This window comes from Salmo salar, chromosome 01 (assembly GCF_965601325.2).
Source record: "Salmo salar chromosome 01, fSalSal1, whole genome shotgun sequence".
Taxonomy (NCBI): domain Eukaryota; kingdom Metazoa; phylum Chordata; class Actinopteri; order Salmoniformes; family Salmonidae; genus Salmo; species Salmo salar.
The window spans coordinates 81669734-81696293 of NC_138291.1; the positions used below are offsets into that span (position 1 = coordinate 81669734).

At 40.9% G+C, this 26560-nt stretch overlaps 1 protein-coding gene across 2 annotated transcripts in view; it reads right to left on the reverse strand.

The window, feature by feature from the left end:
- Nucleotides 1-524: 524 nt before the first annotated feature.
- Nucleotides 525-26560, reverse strand: part of LOC106612511 (myomesin-2) — a 30003-nt gene continuing 3967 nt past the window's right edge. For both annotated transcript variants that reach the window (XM_014213695.3, XM_014213703.3), the window contains exons 5-36: nucleotides 25914-26000; nucleotides 24295-24383; nucleotides 24065-24115; nucleotides 23383-23547; nucleotides 23098-23259; nucleotides 22745-22886; nucleotides 22279-22478; nucleotides 22124-22177; nucleotides 21402-21529; nucleotides 20479-20662; nucleotides 20059-20233; nucleotides 19844-19965; nucleotides 18784-18971; nucleotides 18528-18654; nucleotides 18029-18210; nucleotides 17834-17948; nucleotides 17079-17241; nucleotides 16621-16727; nucleotides 16178-16222; nucleotides 13987-14123; nucleotides 13402-13546; nucleotides 13237-13299; nucleotides 12832-12899; nucleotides 12476-12589; nucleotides 5752-5839; nucleotides 5611-5649; nucleotides 5012-5117; nucleotides 3914-4077; nucleotides 2699-2735; nucleotides 2438-2460; nucleotides 2286-2341; nucleotides 525-1557 (exon numbers count right to left, since the gene is read on the reverse strand). In XM_014213695.3, the coding sequence (XP_014069170.1) occupies nucleotides 1102-1557; nucleotides 2286-2341; nucleotides 2438-2460; nucleotides 2699-2735; nucleotides 3914-4077; nucleotides 5012-5117; nucleotides 5611-5649; nucleotides 5752-5839; nucleotides 12476-12589; nucleotides 12832-12899; nucleotides 13237-13299; nucleotides 13402-13546; nucleotides 13987-14123; nucleotides 16178-16222; nucleotides 16621-16727; nucleotides 17079-17241; nucleotides 17834-17948; nucleotides 18029-18210; nucleotides 18528-18654; nucleotides 18784-18971; nucleotides 19844-19965; nucleotides 20059-20233; nucleotides 20479-20662; nucleotides 21402-21529; nucleotides 22124-22177; nucleotides 22279-22478; nucleotides 22745-22886; nucleotides 23098-23259; nucleotides 23383-23547; nucleotides 24065-24115; nucleotides 24295-24383; nucleotides 25914-26000 (3982 nt within the window). In that variant the 3' untranslated portion in view covers nucleotides 525-1101. The remainder of the gene's footprint in view (nucleotides 1558-2285; nucleotides 2342-2437; nucleotides 2461-2698; nucleotides 2736-3913; nucleotides 4078-5011; nucleotides 5118-5610; nucleotides 5650-5751; nucleotides 5840-12475; nucleotides 12590-12831; nucleotides 12900-13236; nucleotides 13300-13401; nucleotides 13547-13986; nucleotides 14124-16177; nucleotides 16223-16620; nucleotides 16728-17078; nucleotides 17242-17833; nucleotides 17949-18028; nucleotides 18211-18527; nucleotides 18655-18783; nucleotides 18972-19843; nucleotides 19966-20058; nucleotides 20234-20478; nucleotides 20663-21401; nucleotides 21530-22123; nucleotides 22178-22278; nucleotides 22479-22744; nucleotides 22887-23097; nucleotides 23260-23382; nucleotides 23548-24064; nucleotides 24116-24294; nucleotides 24384-25913; nucleotides 26001-26560) is intronic.

Consider the following 26560-nt stretch of genomic DNA (forward strand, 5'->3'; position numbering starts at 1 on the left):
CAGTGAAATGAGGAAAAACTGTGACGTTGCAAATTTACTTCAAGGGCTAGGGCTTTGAAGTGTATCAAGCTGAAACAGTTTATCAACTACCCAGAAAGTGTGTGACGCAAATAGTTAATTGGCTTGTGCTTGACATGTCTCATATTTGGCTTTTTGAATTGAACACACTCAATTAGGTTAGGAGAAGGCAACATGAATAAAGTTATTTCCTTTCCCATCAAAAGAAGACGTGTGATTGTGTATATTAACGATATCCTTGTGGAGATACTTTACTTACAACTCCCAATGAATAGTGGTGAATCTGGTGGCAAGTTTGCAATGTGCAAACAGCCATACAGGAAGTGATTTGTTGATTTGAAAATGAGAGTGGGCAAAGAGGCTGTGAAAAGTACTGATGCGATTCAGATATGCCTGTAGCCACTCTAATTGTTTACATATTTTACGCTGCGACTGCATTCAGACACCTTGGGTGAGTGTGCGCTGGAACCCAACAGTAAACAGCTCAGGGACGACACAGTGGGAAGTGATTTTGGCTCTTTTTTATTAACACAAAAGCAAGGGGAGACACGCAGCGGCGAGGAGGGTAACATGATTTATTTGGGGCAGTGACTAGAAACGCTGCACCTGCCACTATGGGCTAAGTGGAGGTCCAGCACTTTGGGGTTATCCATCCGTAGGGAGAGCCAATACCTCAAGATTCCACCAGCTAATTGAAAATGCAGCTTTTAAAACAGAGATTTAATAAACTAAACATCAAAGCTGGTCATTTTTCACCAAAGCGCCTCAAGGGAGACAGAGCCAAGTTCATTAGAAGGCTCATTCAGCTTTGTAAACATTGGTGACAAACTCTCTCTTTTTTTTTGTGGCACAACTTCCAACACACTAAATATCTCTTGGCTTCCCGCTCCCAAACCCCCTTTCTTTCTCTCCGAGACATTGGCTCTATCATAAGAAGAAAAAGTGTAAGAGAGCTCAACTGCATCTTCAGTGAAACATGACAGATTTCTACTGTTAAATAACTTTCTATTTGATGACTCATGCTAACAGATTAATCACTTTTTATTTTCCTTTCTCTCTTTGGAATTGAAATGCTTTTGTTGTTTACTTTCTCTTTGTTGGGGTAGGGGACTTCATGCCACGAGCTGGGGTGGGGGACTTAAGTCCCCTAGGAGGGGTGGGGGACTTGGCACCGGCTGGAGAAGAGACATGAGCAGGGGCTGGGGAAGGAGTGACAACCTTGGGACCTGGGATCTCAATAGGACGTTTAGGTGGGATAATCGACTTGGGCGTTACAGTTGGTTTGGCCTGAGGAATCGTATCGCCATGCTTGTAGATGCTCACAACGATATCCACAGACTCTCCTCCATATTTGTTCTGCACCGTCATGGTGTACCTGCCAGAGTTTTCCAGGGACACACCTTTGATGGTGAGACTGGCAAACTTTCCGGACTCGAGGGACACCAAGTACTGGTCATCAGGATACACCTCTGCACCATTTTTGAACCAGGTGACTTGAGGTTTTGGGTCTCCGCACACTGTGCAGGTCAAACTCAGGGTCTACCAAGCGGGGCAAAGGAATTGAAGGAATGGAAAGACCTTGGTTACCAACACAGATATAACAGAAGAACATAGAATGTTACTCATGTTGTTCTCACCTAAGCAGTGCTGTTCTTTAATTTAATCAGAGTTTACTATGTTTATCATGTCCTATTTCGCTAGTCTCTTGTCTTTGCCTTTCTGAGATGAGCATGTTTCTCAATCCGCTGGAAAAATCCCCTCTTGTAGCATCAAGGTAAAAGAACCAATCACACTACAAACAAGCGTGTGTAGTCACTTTGGAGAGACGTGTCAGTGACCTTTACAAGTAGCTCTATTCTGCCATTATGTAAACCATATACCTCTATGACATGTCTACAGAATACTCCTAGCACATACATCACACTGTATTTGTTTCATAAGGACCCCAGTTTATGCTTACCCCACAATATTTCATATGCTGTGTGAAACCAGACATGAAGTGCTGTAAAAGGCAATATATCTGCACAATCTTCGCCCTATGGGTGATTCTCTAGTGCGGTGTATAATGCAACTGTAGGCTACAGTGGACTCAATCAGAAGGCTCTCCAGATTGAATGGAAATTGGGAGCATAGACATCAGCTGCATCCACCTGGTTATGATAGTTGACACTGACTTTCCCAATGTGTTAAATCATGTCTGGTTACCTGTTCTAGCGTTAAATATATTCACATAATTGTATTCAATCGCTAAATAAAATGTAAATTACCTTCTTCTCCATGATGGTAACAACATCAGGCAGACCGCCCAGCACTTTGCCACGGTCTAAAAATTTAGATATCATATAATCACAAAATTGTCTGAATCAAAAGATTTCCCACAGAGCCACGATCTAGCATTATGACAAGAGAAGGTACTCACTGGCTTCAGCATATGCTTCCTCTCTGGAAAACAATAGAAGAATGACATTGTTATTGAGTTCATTAGCACAGTGAGGCTTGCTATATTTCACCCCAAGATTGTGACTCCGTACACATGTTCTGCTTTGCCAAATACTTTAACAATATGTAAAAATCCGAGCTGCATTTTAGCTGTAGGAACGTGGCATTTATACAGTACTGATGCCCTACATATATGTGCATGAAATGAACACTGAACAGAATTATGACGTGATTATCTTACTTTAGTGTTGTGAATTCCGCAAAGGCTTTATCGTAGGCTGTGAACGAAGAAAGAAAAGAGAGGCTACAGTTGGGCTTTTCATAACGTTTCATTAATGTTACACCATACGAAACCAATTTTGAAGTGTAGATGGAGTAGCCTACTTTATTTCTATTTGTTGCTGTACTTACTGCTACTTGTCTTGGAGACACAACAGCAGTGTGGCAGAGACATATCGTACCTCAATATTGTAATGTTGTTCTGTTTTGCCTGAAATAGCTCATCCTCGGTCACTCATTACTGTTTCCAGCCCACAAAATCGCATGACCTGTCAGGGACCAGCCCTTGATTATGTTTGTCATCAAACAATATGTTGACTAACTGAAGTATGAGCCAGGATTGCACCTTTAATATTGTTGTTCCTGTTATTTCATCCCCCGGATTTGCCTAAATATGCAGCTTGCTTCTGTGTACCCAGCTGCAGAGATTCCCTTTTAATTATAAATGTAGAAATCTGCAAAACAACAGTGTGAGACTGGACACTGCATGGGTTAGTCTAAGACTGTGGCAGGACAACAGTCGTGTGGGCAATAGTTAGAGATGGTATGCAAAAACTGCAACAGTGTTTAGTAGTTGGTCATTTTAATAAAGATGTGCAGTGATCTCATTACTGTGGTGCAACTGAAGACTCCACCTCATTGATATACTGCCAGAGCAATGGTAATGATATACAACCTCTGCTTTTTCTACATTCAGATGTTATGTACACGTACTAAGATGTTATGTACACGTACTAAGATGTTATGCACACGTACTAAGATGTTATGCACACGTACTAAGATGTTATGTACACATACTAAGATGTTATGTACACGTACTAAGATGTTATGTACACATACTAAGATGCTATGTACACATATTAAGATGTTATGTACACATACTAAGATATGTACACATACTAAGATATGTACACATACTAAGATATGTACACATACTAATGAAGACAACTACAAATGCATGTGAATATTTAAAAAAAATGGAACTCCATTTATCAGGTTTATCATTTCTAGGTTACCATTATCCTGCTATTGTCATTGAGGTTCATACATGCTGAACGTGCTAATATCACTCTTTGAATTCATTTATTATGCTATTTGCAAGACTGACGGAGAAGTAGGTTGTTAAAGTACAAGTACAACAACATGCATACTCAATATCAGATATCGTCTGACTTACCATCTCCAGAAAGGTCAATGGTGCGACTGTAGGTGTTCTCCGTATCTATTATCTGGATGTGGTACAGACCCTTATCCTTTTCTGTGGGTTCAAGGATCTCCATAATGGCCATGGTAGGGGTACCTCCAATATGCACCTTCTCAGAGTGAGAGAGTTTACTTTCCCTGAAAGGGTGAAAGGGGAAGTATTGTTTTTGGAATCCATTGCGTTGGATTGAGTAGGTCCCTACTGGTTTACTCAAAGAGCAGTCAATGAAACATGGTATCAACTGAAATTCACAGGTAGCTCGATGAGGAATTTATTAGGAGAACATCAAAAAAACATAATATGAAATTGTGATTGATTCTAATGAAAATAGTCAAATGTCCAGATTTCTCGCATAATAAGTGTACTTTCTAGTAGTTTATCAAATAATGACCCGCTACAATTGTTGTGCTGGACCATTTGCGCATCATCATTACCTTATTTATGTGCCATTGCCCTCTTGGCAGTCAGGGAGGTCCTGAAATTTGCCCAGCTCAAATTTGCGAGGAATCATGGGAAATGGTAGGCTTTGTTCATTCATTGTGTGTGAAATTGTTGCCATGCTGAAACATGCTCCCCCTGTCAGTGCCATGCACACTGCAAGAAAGTAAAGACCTGAAGCAGCTACTTCAAAATGTTCATACAGGGATTAGAAGACCCACGCATGGTTTAGCTGAAACTGGTTTGCCTTACACAAGCTGCTGTAACCAATGACTTCCCACAAGCCTGAGGGAGTGTTTTTTTAAATCCTGTAGCTATTCTGCTAGGTACAGTAGGCCTACATAATTGTTTCCAAAGAACAGATCATTTGGGAAAATTGTAAATATGATAGATTTGTTTTGTATAGATAGTGTGTGAAGAAAGGCAGTCTTTAGTCTCCCTTTTGTGTCACTCATTTTCAATAACCACCTTTTTATAATAATCTCAAATCATGTTTACATGCCTGGCTCATGTTAAGCCTTGGAATAAAACCTTGTGTGGATTCTATTTCCATAAACATTTCCATAATTTCTAATTATCTGCATAATTGAATAAAAAAGCACCCCCCCCAAAAAAAACTTTGCATATGCTTACGCATGCAGCCAATGGATTTTCATCTCCTCTGTGTAGTATTTCATGTGGCAGTGGAGCTGAATGCCTGTTGCAGTGCAGTGAATTGCCAGCTCCGCTGCAGAGGATCCTGGAGAGAAAAAAAAGTAAAAACCATGCGTCCTTTAGTGTACATATGCTGACATTTATGTTCTATACTTCTCTTAAGCTAACATATCTTCTTAGATATATACAACTTGGGTATTTGCAGTGGTTTACTAATTGGTTGGCCGGTGCTGGGAATCGGAATCAGTGCAATAAATGCCGTAATGGAGATACGACTTCTGGCTAGGATGACAGGTACAGTGCAGATGTTACTTGCAGCCCAGTTCATGAGGGTGGAGTAACAGGACCCTTGATATGCCCAATGGCTGTGCAATCCTCCTCATTAGTTGTGCTGTACTGATTTAGCTGCACTGAGAAAAACCACAGAACTGTGTGAGGAACAAATTATCTGCAATCTAACGATCAAGTGAGTCTAACTGATTTCTTGCACTGGTTGAACAACAAGCAGAATAAACTGATAGCAAATTTGTTTTAATACTAAAAAGAGAAGTGACAATCAAGAAGATATTAGTACCTACCAGCAAGTTTAGAAAGCTTCTCGATTATTTCATCAAAGGCTGTAAGAGAGATGTTGATAAAACACAATTTTGTTCAAAGTATGTTTACAGTAAGACAATATTTCAGATGCAACATAATATAGTTTTCATATTAATATTTACCATGGCCGGATATTTCAATTTGGGACTGATCCTTTCCTCTGTCATCACTGATGGTAGCTTTGTAAATGCCAGTGGAAGCCTTGGAGAACTAGGTTGGATAAAAAACAAAGCACAATTTCAGGGATCAAAATAGAATGCAGTCGATAGGCCCACCCTCTGCAATAGTAGCAGAGACCATGTAAACTACATTAGCTGCATTACATTGAGAATAATTGTTTTAATTTAGTAATTTCCTGTTCATATAATTGAAAACAAATTGTCCCAATTTCATATAATTTTCTCAGCTCTTCTGGGACTTACATTGCCTTCAGAAAGTAATCACACCCCTTGACTTTTTCCACATTTTGTTGTGTTACAGTCTGAATTTAAAATAGATTTAATTGAGATTGTGTCATTGTTTATGAAAAATGAAAAGCTGAAATGTCAATAAGTATTCAACCCCTTTATTATGGCAAGCCTAAATAAGTTCAGGAGTATATTTTTGCTTAACAATTCACATAAGTTGCATGGACTCACTTAACATGATTTTTGAATGACTACCTCATCTCTGTACACCACACATACAATTATCTGTAAGGTCCCTCAGTCGAGTAGTGAATTTAAAACACAGATTCAACCACAAAGACCAGGGAGGTTTTCCAATGCCGAACAAAGAATGGCTCCTATTGGTAGATGGGTAAAAAAGAAAAAAGCAGACATTGAATATCCCTTTGAGCATGGTGAATTTATTAATTACACTTTGGATGGTGTATCAATACACCCAGTCACAACTAGCATACAGGTGTCCTTCCTAACTCCATCGCTGGAGAGGAAGGAAACCACTCAGAGATTTCACCATGAGGCCAATGGTGACTTTAAAACAGTTAGAGTTTAATGGCTGTGATAGGAGAAAACTGAGGATGGATCAACAACATTGTAGTTACTCCACAATACTAACCTAAATGAAGGGTGAAAAGAAGGAAGCTTGTACAGAATAAAAATATTACAAAATATGCATCCTGTTTCCAATAAAGCACTAAAGTAAAACTGCAAAAAAATGGGGCAAAGAAATTAACTTTATATCCTGAACACAAAGTGTTATGTTTGGGGCAAATCCAACACATCACTGATTACCACTCTTTATATTTTCAAGCATGGTGGTGGCTGCATCATGTTATGGGTATGCTTGTCATCGGCAAGGACTAGGGATTTTTTGTATATAAAAAGAAACGTAATAGAGCTAAGCACAGGCAAAATCCTAGAGGAAAACCTGGTTTGTATTTATATTTGTATTTATTATGGATCCCCGTTAGCTGCTGTTAAGGCAAAATTAAGGCAGGCATACAATTTTATAAAAACATGACAATGCATTCATAACAGATTTCACAACACACTACGTGTGTGCCCTCAGGCCCCTACTCCACTACCACGTATCTACAACACAAAATCCATGTGTACATATGTGTATAGTGCGTATGTTATCATGTGTGTGTATGCATGTGTCTGCGCCTATGTTTGTATTGCTTCACAGTCCCCATAAGGTGTATTTTATCCGTTTTTTAAATCTGATTCTACTCCTTGCATCAGTTACCTGATGTGGAATAGAGTTCCATGTAGTCATGGCTCTATATAGTACTGTGCGCCTCCCATAGTCTGTTCTGGACTTGGGGACTGTGAAGAGACCTCTGGTGGCAAGTCTTGTGGGGTATGCATGGGTGTCTGAGCTGTGTGCTAGTCGTTTAAACAGACAGCTCGTGCTTTCAACACGTCAATACCTCACACAAACACAAGTAGTGATGAAGTCAATCTCTCCTCCACTTTCAGCCAGGAGAGATTGACATGCTTATTATTAATGTTTGCTTTCTATGTACATCCAAGGGCCAGCCGTGCTGCCTTGTTCTGAGCCAATTGCAATTGTCCTAAGTCCCTCTTTGTGGCACCTAACCAAACGACTGAAAAGTAGTCCAGATGCAACAAAACTAGAGCCTGTATGACCTGCCTTGTTGATAGTGCTGTTAAGAAGGTAAAGTTGCGCTTTATTATGGACAGACCTCTCCCCTTCTTAGATACTGTTGTATCAATATGTTTTGACCATGACAGTTTGCAATCCAGGGTTACTCCAAGCAGTTTAGTCACCTCAACATGCTCAATTTCCACATTATTTATTACAAGATTTAGTTGAGGTCTAGGGTTTAGTGAATGATTTGTCCCAAACACAGTGATTTAAGTTTTAAAAATATTTTTTGACTAAGTTATTCCATGCCACCCATTCTGAAAATAACTGCAGCTCTTTGTCAAGTGTTGCAGTCATTTCAGTTGCTGTAGTTGCTGACGTGTATAGTGTTGAGTCATCCGCATACATAGACACTCTGGGTTTACTCAAAGACAGTTGCATGTCATTAGTAAAGATTGAAATAAGCAAGGGGCCTAAACAGCTTCCCTGGGGAATTCCTGAATCTACCTGGATTATGTTGGACAGGCTTCCATTATAGAACACCCTCTGTGTTCTGTTAGACAGGTAATTCTTTATCCACAATATAGCAGGGGGTGTACAGCCATAACACATACATTTTTCCAGCAGCAGAATATGATCGATAATGTCAAAAGCCGCACTGAAGTCTAATAAAACAGCCACCACAATCTTTTTTTAATCAATTTCTCTCAACAAATCCTCAGCCATATGTGTAAGTGCTGTGCTTGTTTAATGTCCTTCCCTATAAGCGTGCTGAAAGTCTGTTGTCAATTTGTTTACTGTAAAATAGCATTCTAGACACTGGGAGACAAATTCACCTTTCAGCAGGTTAATAACTTACCGTAAACTCCGGACTATAAGCCGCAACTTTTTTCCCAGCTTTGAACCTCGCGGCTTAAACAATGACGCGGCTAATATATGGATTTTTCCCGCTTTCAATTTTTTTTTTTTTCAAACACATTCTGTGACATGCTCAGTTTTTTGGCGGCATGAAGCTTTCATTAGACCAATGAAATTGCCGAACGGGTTAAGGTCAAACAACTTTTTTGTTTACTGTTTTGATTAAATCGAGCGCTCTCAAACTTCCCATCATTCTGATTACGGTAGTCCTTTTGTCACCCTCATCATGGCAAAGACACAGAGAAATGCATATGATGCAGCTTTCAAGTTGAAGGCGATTGATCTGGCTGTTGGAAAATGAAATAGAGCTGCTGCACAGGAGCTTGGTCTTAATGAGTCGATGATAAGACGTTGGAAACAGCAGCGTGAGGAATTGACTCAGTGCAAAAAGTCAACTAAAGCTTACTGCTAATTTTAATTTTTTTGTTACAAGCCGTGTTTCGTTAAAGCCTATTTATTTTTGTAACAAGCCGTGTTTCGTTAAAGCCTGTGTAAAGTTCATTTGTTTCAATGTACCGGTAGGCACCTGCGGCTTATAGACTTGTGCGGCTTATTTATGTTAAAAAAAAAAAAAAAAAATGTTTAATTCAGTGGGTGCGGCTTATATTCAGGTGCGCTTAATAGTCCGGAAATTACAGTACAGTGAGGGAAAAAAGTATTTGATCCCCTGTCACGTCCTGACCAGTGAAAAGGGTCATTTGCCATAGTAGAATGGTCAGGGCGTGGCAGGGGGGTTGTTTTCTGTGTTTTGGGATTTTTTGGTTCAAGGGGAATTTGTTCTAGTTTTCATTTTCTATGCTTCATTTTCCATGTTTGGCCGAGTATGGTTTCCAATCAGAGGCAGGTGTCTTTCGTTGTCTCTGATTGGAAGCCATACTTAGGCAGCCTGTTTTCCTTTGGGTTTTGTGGGTGGTTGTTTTCTGTTTAGTATGTTAGGATACCTGACAGAACTGTTTGGCTGTCGTTTGTTTTTCTTTGTGAAGTGCTTTTTTCATTCAAAAATAAAAGATGAGCACTCAACACGCTGCGCCTTGGTCTGTTCACTACGATGCCTGTGACATCCCCTGCTGATTCTGTACATTTGCCCACTGACAAAGAAATGATCCGTCTATAATTTTAATGGTAGGTTTATTTGAACAGTGAGAGACAGAATAACAACAACAAAAATCCAGAAAACGCATGTCAAAAATGTTATAAAATGATTTGCATTTTAATGAGGGAAATAAGTATTTGACCCCTCTGCAAAAATGACTTAGTACTTGGTGGCAAAACCCTTGTTGGCAATCACAGAGGTCAGACATTTCTTGTAGTTGGCCACCAGGTTTGCACACATCTCAGGAGGGATTTTGTCCCACTCCTCTTTGCAGATCTTCTCCAAGTCATTAAGGTTTTGAGGCTGATGTTTGGCAACTCGAACCTTCAGCTCCCTCCACAGATTTTCTATGGGATTAAGGTCTGGAGACTGGCTAGGCCACTCCAGGACCTTAATGTGCTTCTTCTTGAGCCACTCCTTTGTTGCCTTGGCCGTGTGTTTTGGGTCATTGTCATGCTGGAATACCCATCCACAACCCATTTTCAATGCCCTGGCTGAGGGAAGGAGGTTCTCACCCAAGATTTGATGGTACATGGCCCCGTCCATCGTCCCTTTGATGCAGTGAAGTTGTCCTGTCCCCTTAGCAGAAAAACACCCCCAAAGCATAATGTTTCCACCTCCATGTTTGACAGTGGGGATGGTGTTCTTGGGGTCATAGGCAGCATTCCTCCTCCTCCAGACACGGTGAGTTGAGTTGATGCCAAGAGCTCCATTTTGGTCTCATCTGACCACAACACTTTCACCAGTTGTCCTCTGAATCATTCAGATGTTCATTGGCAAACTTCAGACGGGCATGTATATGTGCTTTCTTGAGCAGGGGGACCTTGCGGGCGCTGCAGGATTTCAGTCCTTCACGGCGTAGTGTGTTACCAATTGTTTTCTTGGTGACTATGGTCCCAGCTGCCTTGAGATCATTGACAAGATCCTCCCGTGTAGTTCTGGGCTGATTCCTCACCGGTCTCATGATCATTGCAACTCCACGAGGTGAGATCTTGCATGGAGCCCCAGGCCGAGGGAGAATGACAGTTCTTTTGTGTTTCTTCCATTTGCGAATAATCGCACCAACTGTTGTCACCTTCTCACCAAGCTGCTTGGCGATGGTCTTGTAGCCCATTCCAGCCTTGTGTAGGTCTACAATCTTGTCCCTGACATCCTTGGAGAGCTCTTTGGTCTTGGCCATGGTGGAGAGTTTGGAATCTGATTGATTGATTGATTGCTTCTGTGGACAGGTGTCTTTTATACAGGTAACAAACTGAGATTAGGAGCACTCCCTTTAAGAGTGTGCTCCTAATCTCAGCTCGTTACCTGTATAAAAGACACCTGGGAGCCAGAAATCTTTCTGATTGAGAGGGGGTCAAATACTTATTTCCCTCATTAAAATGCAAATCAATTTCTAACATTTTTGACATGTGTTTTTTGGATTTTTTTGTTGTTATTCTGTCTCTCACTGTTCAAATAAACCTACCATTAAAATTATAGACTGATCATTTCTTTGTCAGTGGGCAAATGTACAAAATCAGCAGGGGATCAAATACTTTTTTCCCTCACTGTAAAACACAAGTACAAATATACACTGGAGTTGCTTACCAAGACAACATCAAATGTTCCTCAGTGGCCTAGTTAGTTTTAACTTAAATTGGCTTGAAAATCTATGGCAAGCCTTGAAAATGGCTGTCAAGCAATGATTAACATCCAACTTGACAGAGCTTGAAGAATTTTAAACAGAATAATGTGCACATACTGTACAATCCAGAGACTTACCCAGAAAGACTCACAGCTGTAATTGCTGCCAAAGGTGATTATAACATGTATTGACTCAGGGGTGTGAATACTTATGTAAATTATATATTTCTGTATTTCATTTTCAATACATTTTCAAACATTTTGAAAAACATGTTTACACTATCATTATGGGGTATTGTAGGTTGTTGAGTGAGAAAGAAAATCAATTTAATACATTTTGACTGTAACAAAACAAAATATGGAATAAGTCAAGGGGTATGAATATTTTCTGAAGGCACTGTACATGTGGCCACTTGATGAGCAGTATGAAACATGTGACTGCATGTCAAGCACAGGATCAGAGTATTCTTTTTCCATCTCATAGCTTTGTGAGGACATAGTATGAGTGAGAATGCAAGATTGCAGGGTGTGATTATTTATAATGACATCATTGGATGTGACTGGTTTCTATGACAGCGGTGCTCTACTGAGGAAAGAGGCGTTCGTCTTCTTCCCCTCAGGGTTATTCCTCTTGTTTCCTATAAATGGCTAGTGTTCCTAGGACTGAGAGTCAGAACTCAACTTGACTGCATCAGTGTCCGCTTCTCATACTTCTCTTTCATGATCACCAAATGTTTTGGTGGCTGTGTTTTTGTCTTGTCTTATTGTATAAAGCCAACCGTTCCCCTAGGAACTGACTGCATGAGCGTGTAGGCGGATAATACCCTCCTTCAACACAAACAAGTGCAATATATTGTAGTACTAGCGACAAAGATGTCTGTCTGACTCTTGCTTGGCCTGATTGTGTCTAGATGTTTGCTGATGATATGGAAAGCCATAGACCTCTTCAATGGCTGCCTTGAGATTTCCAGCAATGGAGGTCATAGTATGAATGCACCAAACCCAGTTTAACTGGAATCCAGACGGTAAGGTCCTTCACTGTAGCCTATTATCAAAACTACAGGGTCTCAAGAACTCCATTGTGCTTCTGCCTACTGTCCACATAACTGCTATTATATGTATTTTGTTCAATCTGTGTGTTTGTGTGATAAAATTACCAGGGAAATAGGAAGCTTGCAGGCTCCAGATGCCAGATTGGCTGGCCCTTCAGGGGTAATCTCAACGTCATCCTTGAACCAGTGCAGCGCTGTTTCTTTCTTCAGATTATCCACCTGCATTATGAAACAATAGACCCATGACCCGCAGAGAGATGGACCAGCCCAAACAAAGAGGCATGACTGCACTACAACAACACCATCTGTCATCATGCCTCTCAACAGAGGGGAACAATGACTAAGCTGAATCATGCTGACTGTGTTTGTCGTTTAGATTGGCATTAGCGATAACTCACGCCATAATTTCCATTTAATCTCTTTGTCTAATCTAATTGTACTTAAGGTGAATGTTTAATTACCTTGCAGACGAGTGCAACAGAACAGTCGTCCCCAACATGGACTGATAAAAACTCACTGAAGTGGGGGCCTGGAAATAGGCCGAGAGACAGAAAGTGGGAGAAGGGGGGATGTGAGGGAGAGAGGTGGGGGAGGGGGGGGATTTGGAGGGAGGGGGAGAGGGGTCACAAAGGTCAGATTTTAATGCATTGTTTTGCTAATAACATCCTTGTATCCTTGTAATATCCTTGTAACAATGGGTGGCTTATGGACTTGCAGGTGCGATAACAGTGTGTGGTTTCCATAAATAATGTGAACCTTAATAATCCATTATGATACCTAATCATCATTTTAGTGTACTGGCTGTTTGAAATTAATATTTCATTTAAATATTACTCAACTTAATTTCACAATTTTTTTACTTTTACCTTCTTTCACTCTGATGTACTCGCTCCTTTGGTGTTCTGCGTCTGCAAGGGCTGCCTTGAAATCTACAACCCAAACAAAGTGATACATGGGATAAATCCTGGATACCTCATGGACCTACCCTGGATTAGAGCACAACAACTCCCCCACAGCAGACAGGTTCTCACCATCTCCGATGAGCACCAGAGAGGACTGGCCTCTGGCTTTGCCATCCTCGATCTGAACAGTAAAGGTGCCCTCGCTGTCCTCTGTGAAATGATCCAGCACAAACTCAATGATACCAGTCCCCACGTTGTGACTTGCATGATTTGGCTGAGAACACAGAGAAGAAGACACCAAGAAAGTTTACAGGAGAGGACTTTACTGAGGGAATATTGCGAATCCAATAATGTAGTTATGTTGTGTGATCTACTCTAGTCTTGGCTTAAAAAGGCTATTCATGCCATACATAGTGATGAGAGTAGAATGTCTAGTTCAAAGACAACAAAAAAATTGTCTGTGCATGTTGTGTCTGAAACGACACCCTATTTCCTGTATAGTGCACAACTTTTGACCAGAGCCCCATAGGGTTAGCCTCCTAGGGCCCTGGCCAGAAGTTGTGCACTTTTTCGGAAAAGGGTTTCTAAAGAAGTGCACTAAATAAGGAATGGGTGTCAAAAGTGCACTAGGGAATAGGGTACCATTTTGGATACATTTTGGACAAAGACAATGTGTCAGTTTAGTGATGACAGGAATAAGGATGTGACTCTTACATCATTTGCTGAGAGCTCCTTGTTGTTAGCAAAGAACTTGTAGGTGACAGCAGAGGAGATGTGCTCAGCCTGCAGCCAGAAGCACATGCGACCGCGCTCCAGAATCTTGTAGGCCAGTTGAGTCTTTAGAGGGATCACTGTGGAAGCAGGAAGAAGGGAGGAAGAAGGTGATGCAAATAGAGGTAAGTTTTGTGATATAAATGACATTTGGTCATGAAAGAAATGTAATTTGTTCAACAGGTATACATTTTCCTCCTCAGAAAATTAGAATAGATTCGAATTAGAATCCTCAGCCACGCTCGAGGTCCTAAACGACATCATAACCGCCATCGATAAGATACATTACTGTGCAGCCGTATTCATCGACCTGGCCAAGGCTTTCGACTCTGTCAATCACCACATTCTTATTGGCAGACTCGACAGCCTTGGTTTCTCAAATGATTGCCTCGCCTGGTTTACCAACTACTTCTCTGATAGAGTTCAGTGTGTCAAATTGGAGGGCCTGTTGTCCGGACCTCTGGCAGTCTATGGGGGTGCCACAGGGTTCAATTCTCGAGCCGACTCTCTTCTCTGTATACATCAATGATGTTGCTCTTGCTGCTGGTGATTCTCTGATCCACCTCTACGCAGACGACACCATTCTGTATACTTCTGGCCCCTCTTTGGACATTGTGTTAACTAACCTCTAGACGAGCTTCAATGCCATACAACTCTCCTTCCATGGCCTCCAACTGCTCTTAAACGCAAGTAAAACTAAATGCATGCTATTCAATCGATCACTGCCCGCACCTGCTCGCCCGTCCAGCATCACTACTCTGGACGGCTCTGACTTAGAATACGTGGACAACTACAAATACCTGGGTGTCTGGTTAGCCTGTAAACTCTCCTTCCAGACTCACATTAAGCATCTCCAATCCAAAATTAAATCTAGAATTGGCTTCCTATGAAGCATCCTTCACTCATGCTGCCAAACATACCCTCGTAAAACTGACCATCCTACCAATCCTCGACTTCGGTGATGTCATCTATAAAATAGCCTCCAACACTCTACTCAACAAACTGGATGCAGTCTATCACAGTGCCATCCGTTTTGTCACCAAAGCCCCATACACTACCGACCCTTGCGACCTGTACGCTCTCGTTGGTTGGCCCTCGCTTCATACTCATCGCCAAACCCACTGGCTACAGGTTATCTACAAGTCTCTGCTAGGTAAAGCCCCGCCTTATCTCAGCTCACTGGTCACCATAGCAGCACCCACTCGTAGCACGCGCTCCAGCAGATATATCTCACTGGTCACCCCCAAAGCCAATTCCTCCTTTGGTCGTCTTTCCTTCCAGTTCTCTGCTGCCAATGACTGGAACGAACTGCAAAAATCTCTGAAGCTGGAGACTCATATCTCCCTCACTAGCTTTAAGCACCAGCTGTCAGAGCAGCTCACAGATCACTGCACCTGTACATAGCCCATCTGTAAACAGCCCATCTATCTACCTACCTCATCCCCATACTGTATTTATTTATCTTGCTCCTTTGCACCCCAGTATCTCTACTTGCACATTCATCTTCTGCACATCTACCATTCCAGTGTTTAATTGCTATATTGAAATGACTTCGCCACCATGGCCTATTTATTGCCTTAACTTACCTCATTTGCACTCACTGTATATAGACTTTTTGTTTTCTTTTGTTCTACTGTATTATTGACTGTATGTTTTGTTTATTTCATGTGTAACTCTGTGTTGTTGTATGTGTCGAATTGCTATGCTTTATCTTGGCCCGGTCGCAGTTGCAAATGAGAACTTGTTCTCAACTAGCCTACCTGGTTAAATAAAGGACTTGTTCTCAACTAGCCTACCTGGTTTAATAAAGGTGAAATATTTGTTTTTTAAATAAACTAAAATAGGCTGTGATGAACCACATGCTAAAAAGTTGATGGATCAAGGGCTGACAAAAACAATTTTCTGGGATTAACAGTTGTCTCTTTTATGTGGTTTACACGGATCTTACCTCATCACCAGTCTACAACGGCGCACACGCCCATACAGTATATGCAGATTATTCAAGCCAAACCCCCAAAAATGTAATCGTCCTTTTACCCTGAGCTGTGTATTCCAAAATATAATTTGATGGGGACCAGAATGAATGAGATTGAAAATAAAAAATCCATTTTGAATAATTCCGAACAAAACCTACCCGGGTGTCTGATACCATAGCTCTTTGCCAGCATTTTCTCCAGCGCTGTAATAGAGGTAAATAAGGGGAAATGCATTTCAGTATTCCAATGATCCAATATCTGTTTCGCAAATTGATTTCAGGAAACAGCCAAACAGCTTCATTCACAGCAAAGCATTTTTACATGAAACGTCATCGTATACTTCCACGGTAACAGTAATCTGCACTGCACAAGACCAGACATGCATGTACTGTATCACTAGATCATATCATATTTATGAAAGACTGTGATAGGGGCCATTATTGTCTGCCGTATAATGAAGTGCTGTTGTGTTGATTTAGATGTACTAGTACAGTATGCATGCATGTATGGACAAAATCTATTTTATACCATGATCTGTCCAGAATGAGGGTTATAAATAAGTAACCTCCTATTTATGATCCACTCCCCACCCAGGGCCTACCTTCGGCATGGATTTCATGGCTGGCAGAAACACCATCAGTGTTAGTTACAGAAACAGAGAAGCAACCCACATCCCCCTGGTCAGGGTGCTTGAAAATAAGCTTGGAGCTAGAATGTAATAAAAGAAAAGACACACCATTGAATATAGGGTCCAGTAGATATTTAGCACATCAATAGAAGTATATATTTTTTTATTTAACTAGGCAAGTCCGTCAAGAACAAATACTTATTTACAATGACGACCTAGGAACAGTGGGTTAACTGCCTTGTTCAGGGGGCAGAATGACAGCTTTTTACCTTGTTAGCTCGGGGATTCGATCTAGCAACCTTTCAGTTACTGGCCCAACGCTCTAACCACTTGGCTACCTGCTACCTATTACGCATTTCTGAATCACTACTGAGAAGTTTTATTTACATAAAATATATTTGATCTGTTGACAAGTTTTGTGCATAGCTTACGTGCTGCCCTCTGTTTTGATGACAATTTCTTTGGAGAAGTCAGTGATTTCCTTGTAGAATTTCTTCCACACAAAGTGGGAGCTCTCCGTAATTTGACAGCTTTCAAATGACAGGATGATGTCACCTGACTCTTTGTCCACTGTGCAGGTCATCTCCTGGGCACCTTTTGGATTGACAAAGCAAAGAGTGAAGTTGACAGGCAACAGCAATAAAAATCTGGCATTGCAAGTACAGCATGTCCTAGAGATGGGTGTTTAGGTGCAGTCATACAGTACTAGCGTAGTATGTTCATTATATGTCCACAGTGTATTTGTGTCTGTATGTTCTGCATCCTCTGTTGAATTGATATCAAAAGAATAGTGATAATGACTTTTCCCTGATCTCACCCAGTGCTTGAGTTGCTGAGGTCCCTGCAGAATACAACACTGCTCTCTGCTGGTTGCCTGATGCTCTCATTCCAACCACTTTACAGAGCTCCATATGAGTCATCTATTTTTCTCTCCTCCCACGTCCTCCCAATGTTCCTTATCAACAGAAGAACAGACAATCCCTCCCTAGGCCCCTCCTCAACATCCCTGTCTAGTGTACCCCACACTTCGTGGTGTTACTCTCCTACATTTCAGCTAATCTAACTCCCATTTTAATGGGAATCCTGACTCAAATAAACATTCTCTGTGGAACGCTCTGAATGAATGCTGCTCTGTACTAAGCCACATTGAAGTTCAGCATCGGAAATTGTGTCTGTCTAACAGTACCTTCCACTGCTTTGGCAACCACAGGGTTAGAAGCCAAGGAAGGCTTGCCGGCACCTTCAGAGTTCGCCGCACGCACTCTGAACACATATGACACACCGGCTTCCAGCCCAGTCACCTGAAAACGACAAGGACTGTAAAATGTGCCAGACAGGGTACATTGTCATAACTCATAGGTATTCTAGGAATACTCTGTACCTTGTGGTAGCGGTGACTGACAGCATGGCTCTCATTGGAACAGTGCCATTCATCTGAGCCTTTCTTGGCAAAGTCCACAAAGTAGCCTGTGATTGGGCTGGCGCCGGTGTAGATGGGAGCCTTCCACTCCACCACCACAGAGTCATCACGGATCTCGCAGAAGGTCATGTCATAAGCTGGACCTGAAATTCAGAGTGCAGTGAATGTAGGAAATTACAGCCAAGCAGTTCTTTAAGTCAGACACACAGAACATAGGGGTCAGACTGTGTAATGTGTACGTGCTGCTATCTTAATGATTGATGTTGGAAGTGGCACTGCCGATAAGCTTGAATGCACCTCTTCCAGAATTCATCATCACATAAAAAGGATGAGATATGCATTATGGTTTAAATATGCAACGGTATTTGCATGTAAAATGACATTCGCTTCTTTGAACTATGCACACTTTGTTTCATCTTTAAAATATGAACTTGTTTCAGAGAGGTTTTCAGTACTGTACCTGGCTCTGGCATGGTCCAGGCATCACAGTGGAAAGCCTTGCTAGGGGCAGAGGGGGCACCAAGACCAGCAAGACTTCCACCATAAACCATGAACTCATAGACTGCACCTGTACTCAGATGTTCAACCTGTAGTTGATAGGGAAAGTATTAAAACTGTTAAAACTGTTTGAATCACTGCATAATAGATTCATTATGATCCTATGATCCTAACTGTAACAGATTTTTTTTTTTTACTAAGGTCAATCAGATTTATACCTTGAACAGCCTCTCTTTGATGGGTGGGATGTTGACCTCTCTCCATGTGTGTTCTCCGTGCCTGCGTTTGTTGATGTAGTATTCAGCCACCGGAGAGCCACCAGAGTGGACGGGCCGCTTCCAGTTCAGAACCATGGACTCTCCATCACAAGCGAGCAGAGCAATGTCATATGGAGCAGAGGGAATCGCTGCAAACAGTTTAAAAGTGTCTTAAACATATATCATGGTGGATATATAGCAGGGCTCCCTAACTCCTGGTGAAATACTGGTTGTGCAGGCTTGAAGTAGCATGTAAACAGTGCATACTTTCCGAATCCACTGTATAATACATCAATCTTAATTCATAATGGAGTAAACTAGCATGTTAAATATGATCATTGTTCACTACAAACTACAACATTTTGCCATCCACATAGTTTGGAGTATCGCCAATAAATGAGTTTAAAAATGTATGGTGTGATGAAACAATCTGCAATTGTTGATTGAATGTCCCAAAGGAACTCTGAGCCAATGGTTGGTTTTTGACTCATATTGCCTAAATTATTCACATTATTTGGACGAGAAAAGTACATGACGATTGGCTAAATCAAATAGGCTCCCAGTCTGTCCTGCTGAAACTTTTGAATTGGAAGGATAATGGTCCTCTTTTATTGGAGACATTGATTTTAGATATTCGGCCAACTTAAGGCATCAAAGTTAGATGTCTTTGTTTGTCATATTTCTGGACAGCTACCAACAGACTTCTTAAACAGTCTTGATAACCTTGGTACAATTGAATCACTATGATCATTCACAGAGAAAAGAGTCTCCAGCTAAGCACAGTGGGTCGCTAAAATCGTGTATTTGCATTTTTCTTCTGCTGTTACTTTTGCTACTGCCAGATTGAACCCAGCACTTTTTACGCCTGGTTGGAACCTTGACTAATGACAATTATATCCTGTGTGTGTGTGTGTGTGTGTGTGTGGTGTGTGTGTGTGTGTGTGTGTGTGTGTGTGTGTGTGTGTGTGTGTGTGTGTGTGTGTGTGTGTGTGTGTGTGTGTGTGTGTGTGTGTGTACTCACTGAGGGCAGCTTTGACAGAGAGGGGGGACGACTCCTGTGATTCATCACTAAGACCCAGCTCATTGATGGCTTGCACACGGAAGACATACGTCTCACCAGTGGTCAGGCCTTGAACCACAAATCTAATCAAAAATAGCAGATGAAGTAAAATGTCAACATATTATGATGAATGAAATCACACTCTTCAAATAATAAGTCTATGACTGAATACATACTTGTTGCTCTTGTGAGGCTTGTGGTTAGCAGAATCCCAGTCCTTGGAGCCTTTTACACAGACATCGATGTAGTAGCCAATAAGGTTATTAGGCTCCTTGGGTTCAGCCCATTGGATAACAAGAGATGTGTCAGTCTGCCTTGTGGCAACCACCTGACCAGGAGCGGAGGGGACACCTACAGTAGATTAACAGGGTTAATGTCTAGGGGAAAATGTCACCTATCTACTTACTTTAATTGAAGGACTATTATTTCTTAGCAAAATCTACAATATGAATTACTTAAAAAAATATATATCAAATTCCACCCTTGACTATTGCTGTGATTTGCAGGGAGTTTGACTTTTAGAGAGAATACTTGAGCACAACCTTGGGGAGGACTCTAAGAGATACCTAAAAAGCCATTGAAGAGGACCCTCTTACCACGCAGCTCTTGAGTCTGAATAGGCTCAGTAGGCTCAGAGGCTTCACTGCTGCCGTACATGTTTGCAGCCAGCACGCGGAACAAGTATTGTTTTCCCTCAGCCAAGTCAAACACGGCATAGCGAGGAGATCTCACAGGCACCTGAGTGTTCACCCTCTGCCACGCACCGGTCTCAGCTAGGCACTGTGACGGAAGAACCCCAAAAACAACATTTACACCCTGTTACAACATCCACAGAAAGAGGCAAATGAAATAGAGAGAAAGTTAGAACCCCAATTCATTTTGCTGACTTCAGCTATTCATTCGGGTGGTGACCCTGATTGTTTTTGCCCTCGATTATACTATTGAACGCATCTTAAGAAAGATTCCATCTGTTTTAGAGCAGAGTTTCTCAAACTTGTTGGGCCCGCTGACCTCATAATCAGAACACAACTTGAGTGAGATAAAAAAAAACATTTTACATACAAGGAATTTTACTACAACTTCCACAGTGCATGGCCGGACGAACCAAGTCTCGGGCCCTAGGAAGGAACATTTTAAAGGCCCGCCTCTTGTGCAGTTTTCAAGCTAATTTCCTGCAATTCTACACCATTTGTAATGTGGCACAGATATGTTGTTGCAGCTTTAAAGCTAAGATCCTGCAATTCTACAAATGTCGCATGAGGCAGAGAGATGTTACAGTGCATTTATTTAATAAAAATATTGAATCTGTTCTTGTTAGTAATAATCCTAAAAATAAATGAGACATTTGTATTTTTTATATTTTTTTTATATTTTGAGATCTGGCCACAGACCCCACTTTGAGAACCCTGTTTTAGAGGACACAAATCTATCAATTCCATGTTGAAATGTGTCTCTATTCCGTAGCTGCAAAATTTCGGAAAAAAAAAAAAAACCTGGGGGAGAACAGTGAGAGACCAACCTTCTCAATATAGTACCACACTGGGGCCCGGCCGTGATAGGGGGCAGGTTTCCAGCTGAGGACAACATATGTTCGGTCGGTCTCTGGGGCATGCAACTTTGAGGGGGTTCCTGGCACCTTCTTCTCGTCTACGGACACAAGACATCACAGAGATTTCCTGTCTTTTGCCCAAGTGGGAACATTCACCCGAGTTGACAAAAATATTGCCACAATAACAAATGTTTTCAAGGTTATGAAATTGTAGTACTGAATACTTTTTCTCTAGCCTGTCTATGCACATTGATCTGTTGCTAGTATAGATGTGTTACATTCAGTCTGAAGAAGGTGCCACAGATGGTTGGATCATAGCATCCTGATGGAATTCTCATCAAAAACTAATCAGCAGCTCTCTGATGAGCCCAAATTTAGGCTGTATAATTATTGCTAATTATTGAGACGGGAGAATCGTGAAAAGAAAAATGTGAAATGTGACAGTTATTATTGGTGTTTTATTGTACAGATGGAAGACATGGTACAATGTGAGGAGCTAATGATATCTCAATATTCTAAATAAGTAGTTTACCCTCATTATTCTTCTTAGTGCTACTGACACCGATGAAGTATAAAGAAATAAACCTAAAAAAGTAATAGCATGACTGCTTAGAAGAACATCAAAGATTTTTGTATCAAACTAGTTATCGAGTTTCAAGGACCCCCATACATCATAGAAAACCATTTAGTACCTTCAACGTCATCGTAGTAAGTTACAACGTCAAGTTTACCACCCAACTTGATGGCTGTCAAACAAAGATAAAAACAGAAAATGATATACATTAATTTGATTCTAGGGAATACGTGACCTCACAAGTTAAAGTTTACGATATCATCCTCACATTACCATGGAGTCTTTCAAATTCAGTTGGGTCCAGGGCGGCAATGGGGTCAGACATTCTGGAGGGCTTGCTGATGCCTTTTGAGTTTATCGCCCGCACACGGAAGTAATAGGAGTGGCCCTCAAAAAGGCCAGGCACAGGGTATTTACAGATCTTAATGGGGGAGTCGTTGCACTGCACCCAATTTTCAGTTCCAGTTTCACATCTGCAAAAAATGGAGGAAAATTGGTACATCTCCAATATATAGCTACAAGCTACGAACAGTTGTGGGAGATTATAGCTTGTAATTTACAGATTTGCCTCCCATTTTTGGCCTAGAATGATATGTGATTTTAAGAAAAAAACTACCAGAATGTATATAACGAGGTCCTGGAGTTTTTCCTGGTCAGGTAATGGCATCAGGGAAAAAGTAGCGGGAAAAAGTAGCTGGATATATTCACATTTGATTCCCATTTTAACACCTTCCGTTACCTATCTACAAAGTATCCAATAATGGGGCCTTCAGTAGTGGTGTTGGGAGGCTTCCAGGACACGATGACATAATCTCTGTTGGCGTCATGGATCTTGATGTCCATAGGGGCACCTGGAGACCCAGGTACTGGGGGTGGACCATCTGGCATAGGGACACAAAGCAAGTCACATCATCACAGTCTGTCAAAGTACATCACGCTATACTTGAAATTCCCTGTGAACAGTATCATTCAAGGACCAAAGAGCTTTTTGAAAAATAGAAGAATATGGCTCATACTACAGTTTTCAAAGTAGATTTATTGCTGGTACACACAGAGATGGTATACAATTCTCAAAGTTAGAAGATTTTTTACCGGCACAGGAGACGAATGCACTGTGCGCAGCTTCTCCCCCCTTTGTCACCATACGGAGAGTGTAGACGCCCTCATCATCCTTGTTCAGATGAGGCAGGGTCAGCTTGGTCTCGCCTCTACCAGACTCTATCTTCACCCACTTGGAGTCTGACAGCCGATGATCTAAAACAAAACAAAAATGCCAACATTAAAAGTGAGGAACTGTCCGTGGCTGAAGTTACAAAAATGGTCTTGTAAATCGGCTGTTATTGAAAGCAGTTACGATTGCAAGAGAAAATGTGTTACCATCTCTGAACCATTGAGCTTCAGGCTGCAGATTGGCTAGGTTGGGGCTAATGTTCATTGTGGCTGCCAATGTGACCGTGTCTCCTTCTGTTCCAAAGACCGAGCCAAAAGTCTCCAGGAAGGTGATGTTGATCTTGGTGTATTTGATCTCCGGCAACATGGGAACTGCAGAAGATAGTAAAACAGGATAAACTTACAGTATTATGACTCTATTTTAGTAATATAATTATAGATGGCCATGATCAGATGGCCATGATATATTCTGCAATGATTTATATAATTACATAGACTTTAAAAGAGAGAAAGCACTGAATTACTCGGAAGACTTAGTAGTGTTCTTTAAAAGAAATCCATACAAAGGTGCAATTCATGTTGTGACTAGTATAGTTTCATCAGATAATGTCTCTGTCGATTCTTACAGGGATAAATAAAAAAGAACATTATTTTCATATGTTGAGAATGCATGATTGAATTGATATACCATCTACAGTAGTTTATGTTTGTCTCTCACAATAGTATAAACATTGTTTATATGTAGGCTACATCCTTGCAACGCAAGAAGAATGTTGCTATATTCAAACAATCCCCAGTTACTGGATTTGACTCAACAGTGGTCAAGATCTACTCAGAGGATAAATGTATCAGGAAGAATACACAGGACAGTGGTGTTGGGTGGACTTACATGTGTAAGGAAGCCATGCATAGGAAGATAAATGCCCTTCTTCTCTGAATCCTGCGAAACAGACATATTATACACATACAATCACTACACAACAACAAAATACATTACACTGTAATATTGTACTGTGGTATAAATCAAGTATTTAAACATACCGTTATCATTTAAATAAGCCATATCATGAAAATCAATGCATTAACAAAACGTATCTATGTTTGCTTTGCCAAACTTACTCTTGACAATGACAGAGGCCTGAGTAGAGACCTGTCCATGAATGTTACTAGCTACAGCAGTGTACTGCGCAGTGTCATCAGTTTCACACCTATAGGGAATACCAGAAGAATACATTGTTGATAATGTACAAGAACACACAAAAACATCTCAGCAATACCTAAGGCTTAGACTTTGTCTCCATCTATAGTTTGTGTGGGTATATTTTTGTATGTAGGACTTTGATTAATTGACTAACCACCAAAACATAATTTCCTGAGTTGAATTTACAGGATGGTAAACTTTCAAAGGATAATAAATTATGCAGATTATGCAAATTGCTATTTGACAAAATGATTACTGGGAAATATCAAGCCATGATCCTCATTTGAAATGGTGCTATGACTTTATGAATGCACAGTAAATGAATACTGCAAATATACATCATTTTCTAGCTTGTAAGGGAAAAGAAAGGGAAAGGGGGATACCTAGTCAATTGTACAACTGAATGTATTCAACTGAAATGTGTCTTCTGCATTTAGCCCAACCCCTCTGAATCAGAGAGTTGCGGGGGGGCTGCCTTAATCAACATCCACGTCATCTGCGCCCGGGGAACAGCAGGTTAACTGTCTTGCTCAGGGGTAGAACAACAGATTTTTACCTTGTCAGCTCGGGAATTCGATCCAGCAACCTTTCGGATACTGGCCCAACACTCCTACCCACAAGGCTACAGTACCTTCCGCCCCAAGGGTCTCTGATTTTGACCTCTACAGTATAACCACACACTCAAGGTCAGATATTATCAAATGTTTGGAACTTAAGACTGGAGAATAATGCTATGCAGGAAAAAAAATACTGCATTAATTATTCATGAGATATTCATGAGAAGCTCTAAGACATGAATGGCAAACATCTGAAGCTGCCAGGAGAGAGGAGGTTGAAAATAGTGACAGATATAAGACCTTGACCCCGCACATACCATTTTAAAGCTGTCCATGCTCACTCTCCCTCACTGTTTCCAAACCATGGTTGTTTTCTTTGAGTGTGAAAGAGTTTGAACCCAGGGAGAATACAGAGTGGCATTTCTTTATTGAGACCCTTAACTTTGATTTGGAGAGGCAAAAAGGGCTTTGAGACTTAAGGTGCGATTTAGCGTTGGTGCTCCTGACACTGACAGCGAGCGTATACAGTGCTCTTTAAGGAGCTCCAGGATCAAATGACAAAGAGCTCAGCACTTTGCTATGAACAGCTGATGAGTCCTCAAGACGAGGGCAGTGCCCAGGGGGGCTTTAGACTAAATTGGAAAAGCTCCACCGCTACGGCTCCACCATTCACAAGGCTCCCTTTTGTGGACACTTGCGTGTTAATTAAGTTAACAGTAAACAATGTGATTGTGAGTGAAATGCAGGGAGGCCACAATGAAAATCTCAGATGGTCCAGGAGCAAAGTCATGATATTGTATAAGACTTTTTAAATGGGGGTGATAAGCTACCATGAGAGGATAATGTTTTCCGGACAAATGGATCTAAATAATATAAAAACCTGTGATTTCCCATAATATAAAAACCTGTGATTGTTTTACCACTGAATGTGTGTATCCACTGTGCAGCCTAAGGTTTTTCCTCCCGTGAGAATAACTTACTTGACGATCTCCAGGTTATGAATTCCAACATTGTCCTGCACATTGTATTTCATTGACGATAAGTCAATGCTGACACCATCTTTATACCTGGAGAGAAATCAATTAGAAATGGTTAAGGTGAAGTCTTTCAAGTGGCTGTGGTAACACAGGAAAAAAGTAATAACAGTATGCAGAATATTGTGATGTGACTGTGTATAAGTAGTCTGTACCTTTGTCATAACGTATACCTTTAGTGTAAAACTATAAGACGTAAATCTCAAGAATGAGAAAAAAAAACATTATTACAGAGACAGTAACAGGTTAAGATTAGCTATGCTGACTCTTAACCTCAGCTAAAATCTAACACCATCAATCATCCGTAAAACTTTGACCACTATTTCACTCTAACAGAGGGTATGAAAGAAAAACACTAGCATTAAGCAGTTCTCCCTTTGTGCTACACCAGTACAATAACGTTCTGCACCGAAAAATAAGCCGCTAAATGCTGCTGTTGAACTTGCTGAATGACTGTTTTGGACACAGATGTAGGATTTTAATTTGATCACGCTTTTGTAACTGAGAATTTTCTTGCAAACTTGTAGTGTATTCTAGGTTTAAAAATGTCAGACTTGATTTGCCATAACGAAAAAATGTATCACCCCTACTAA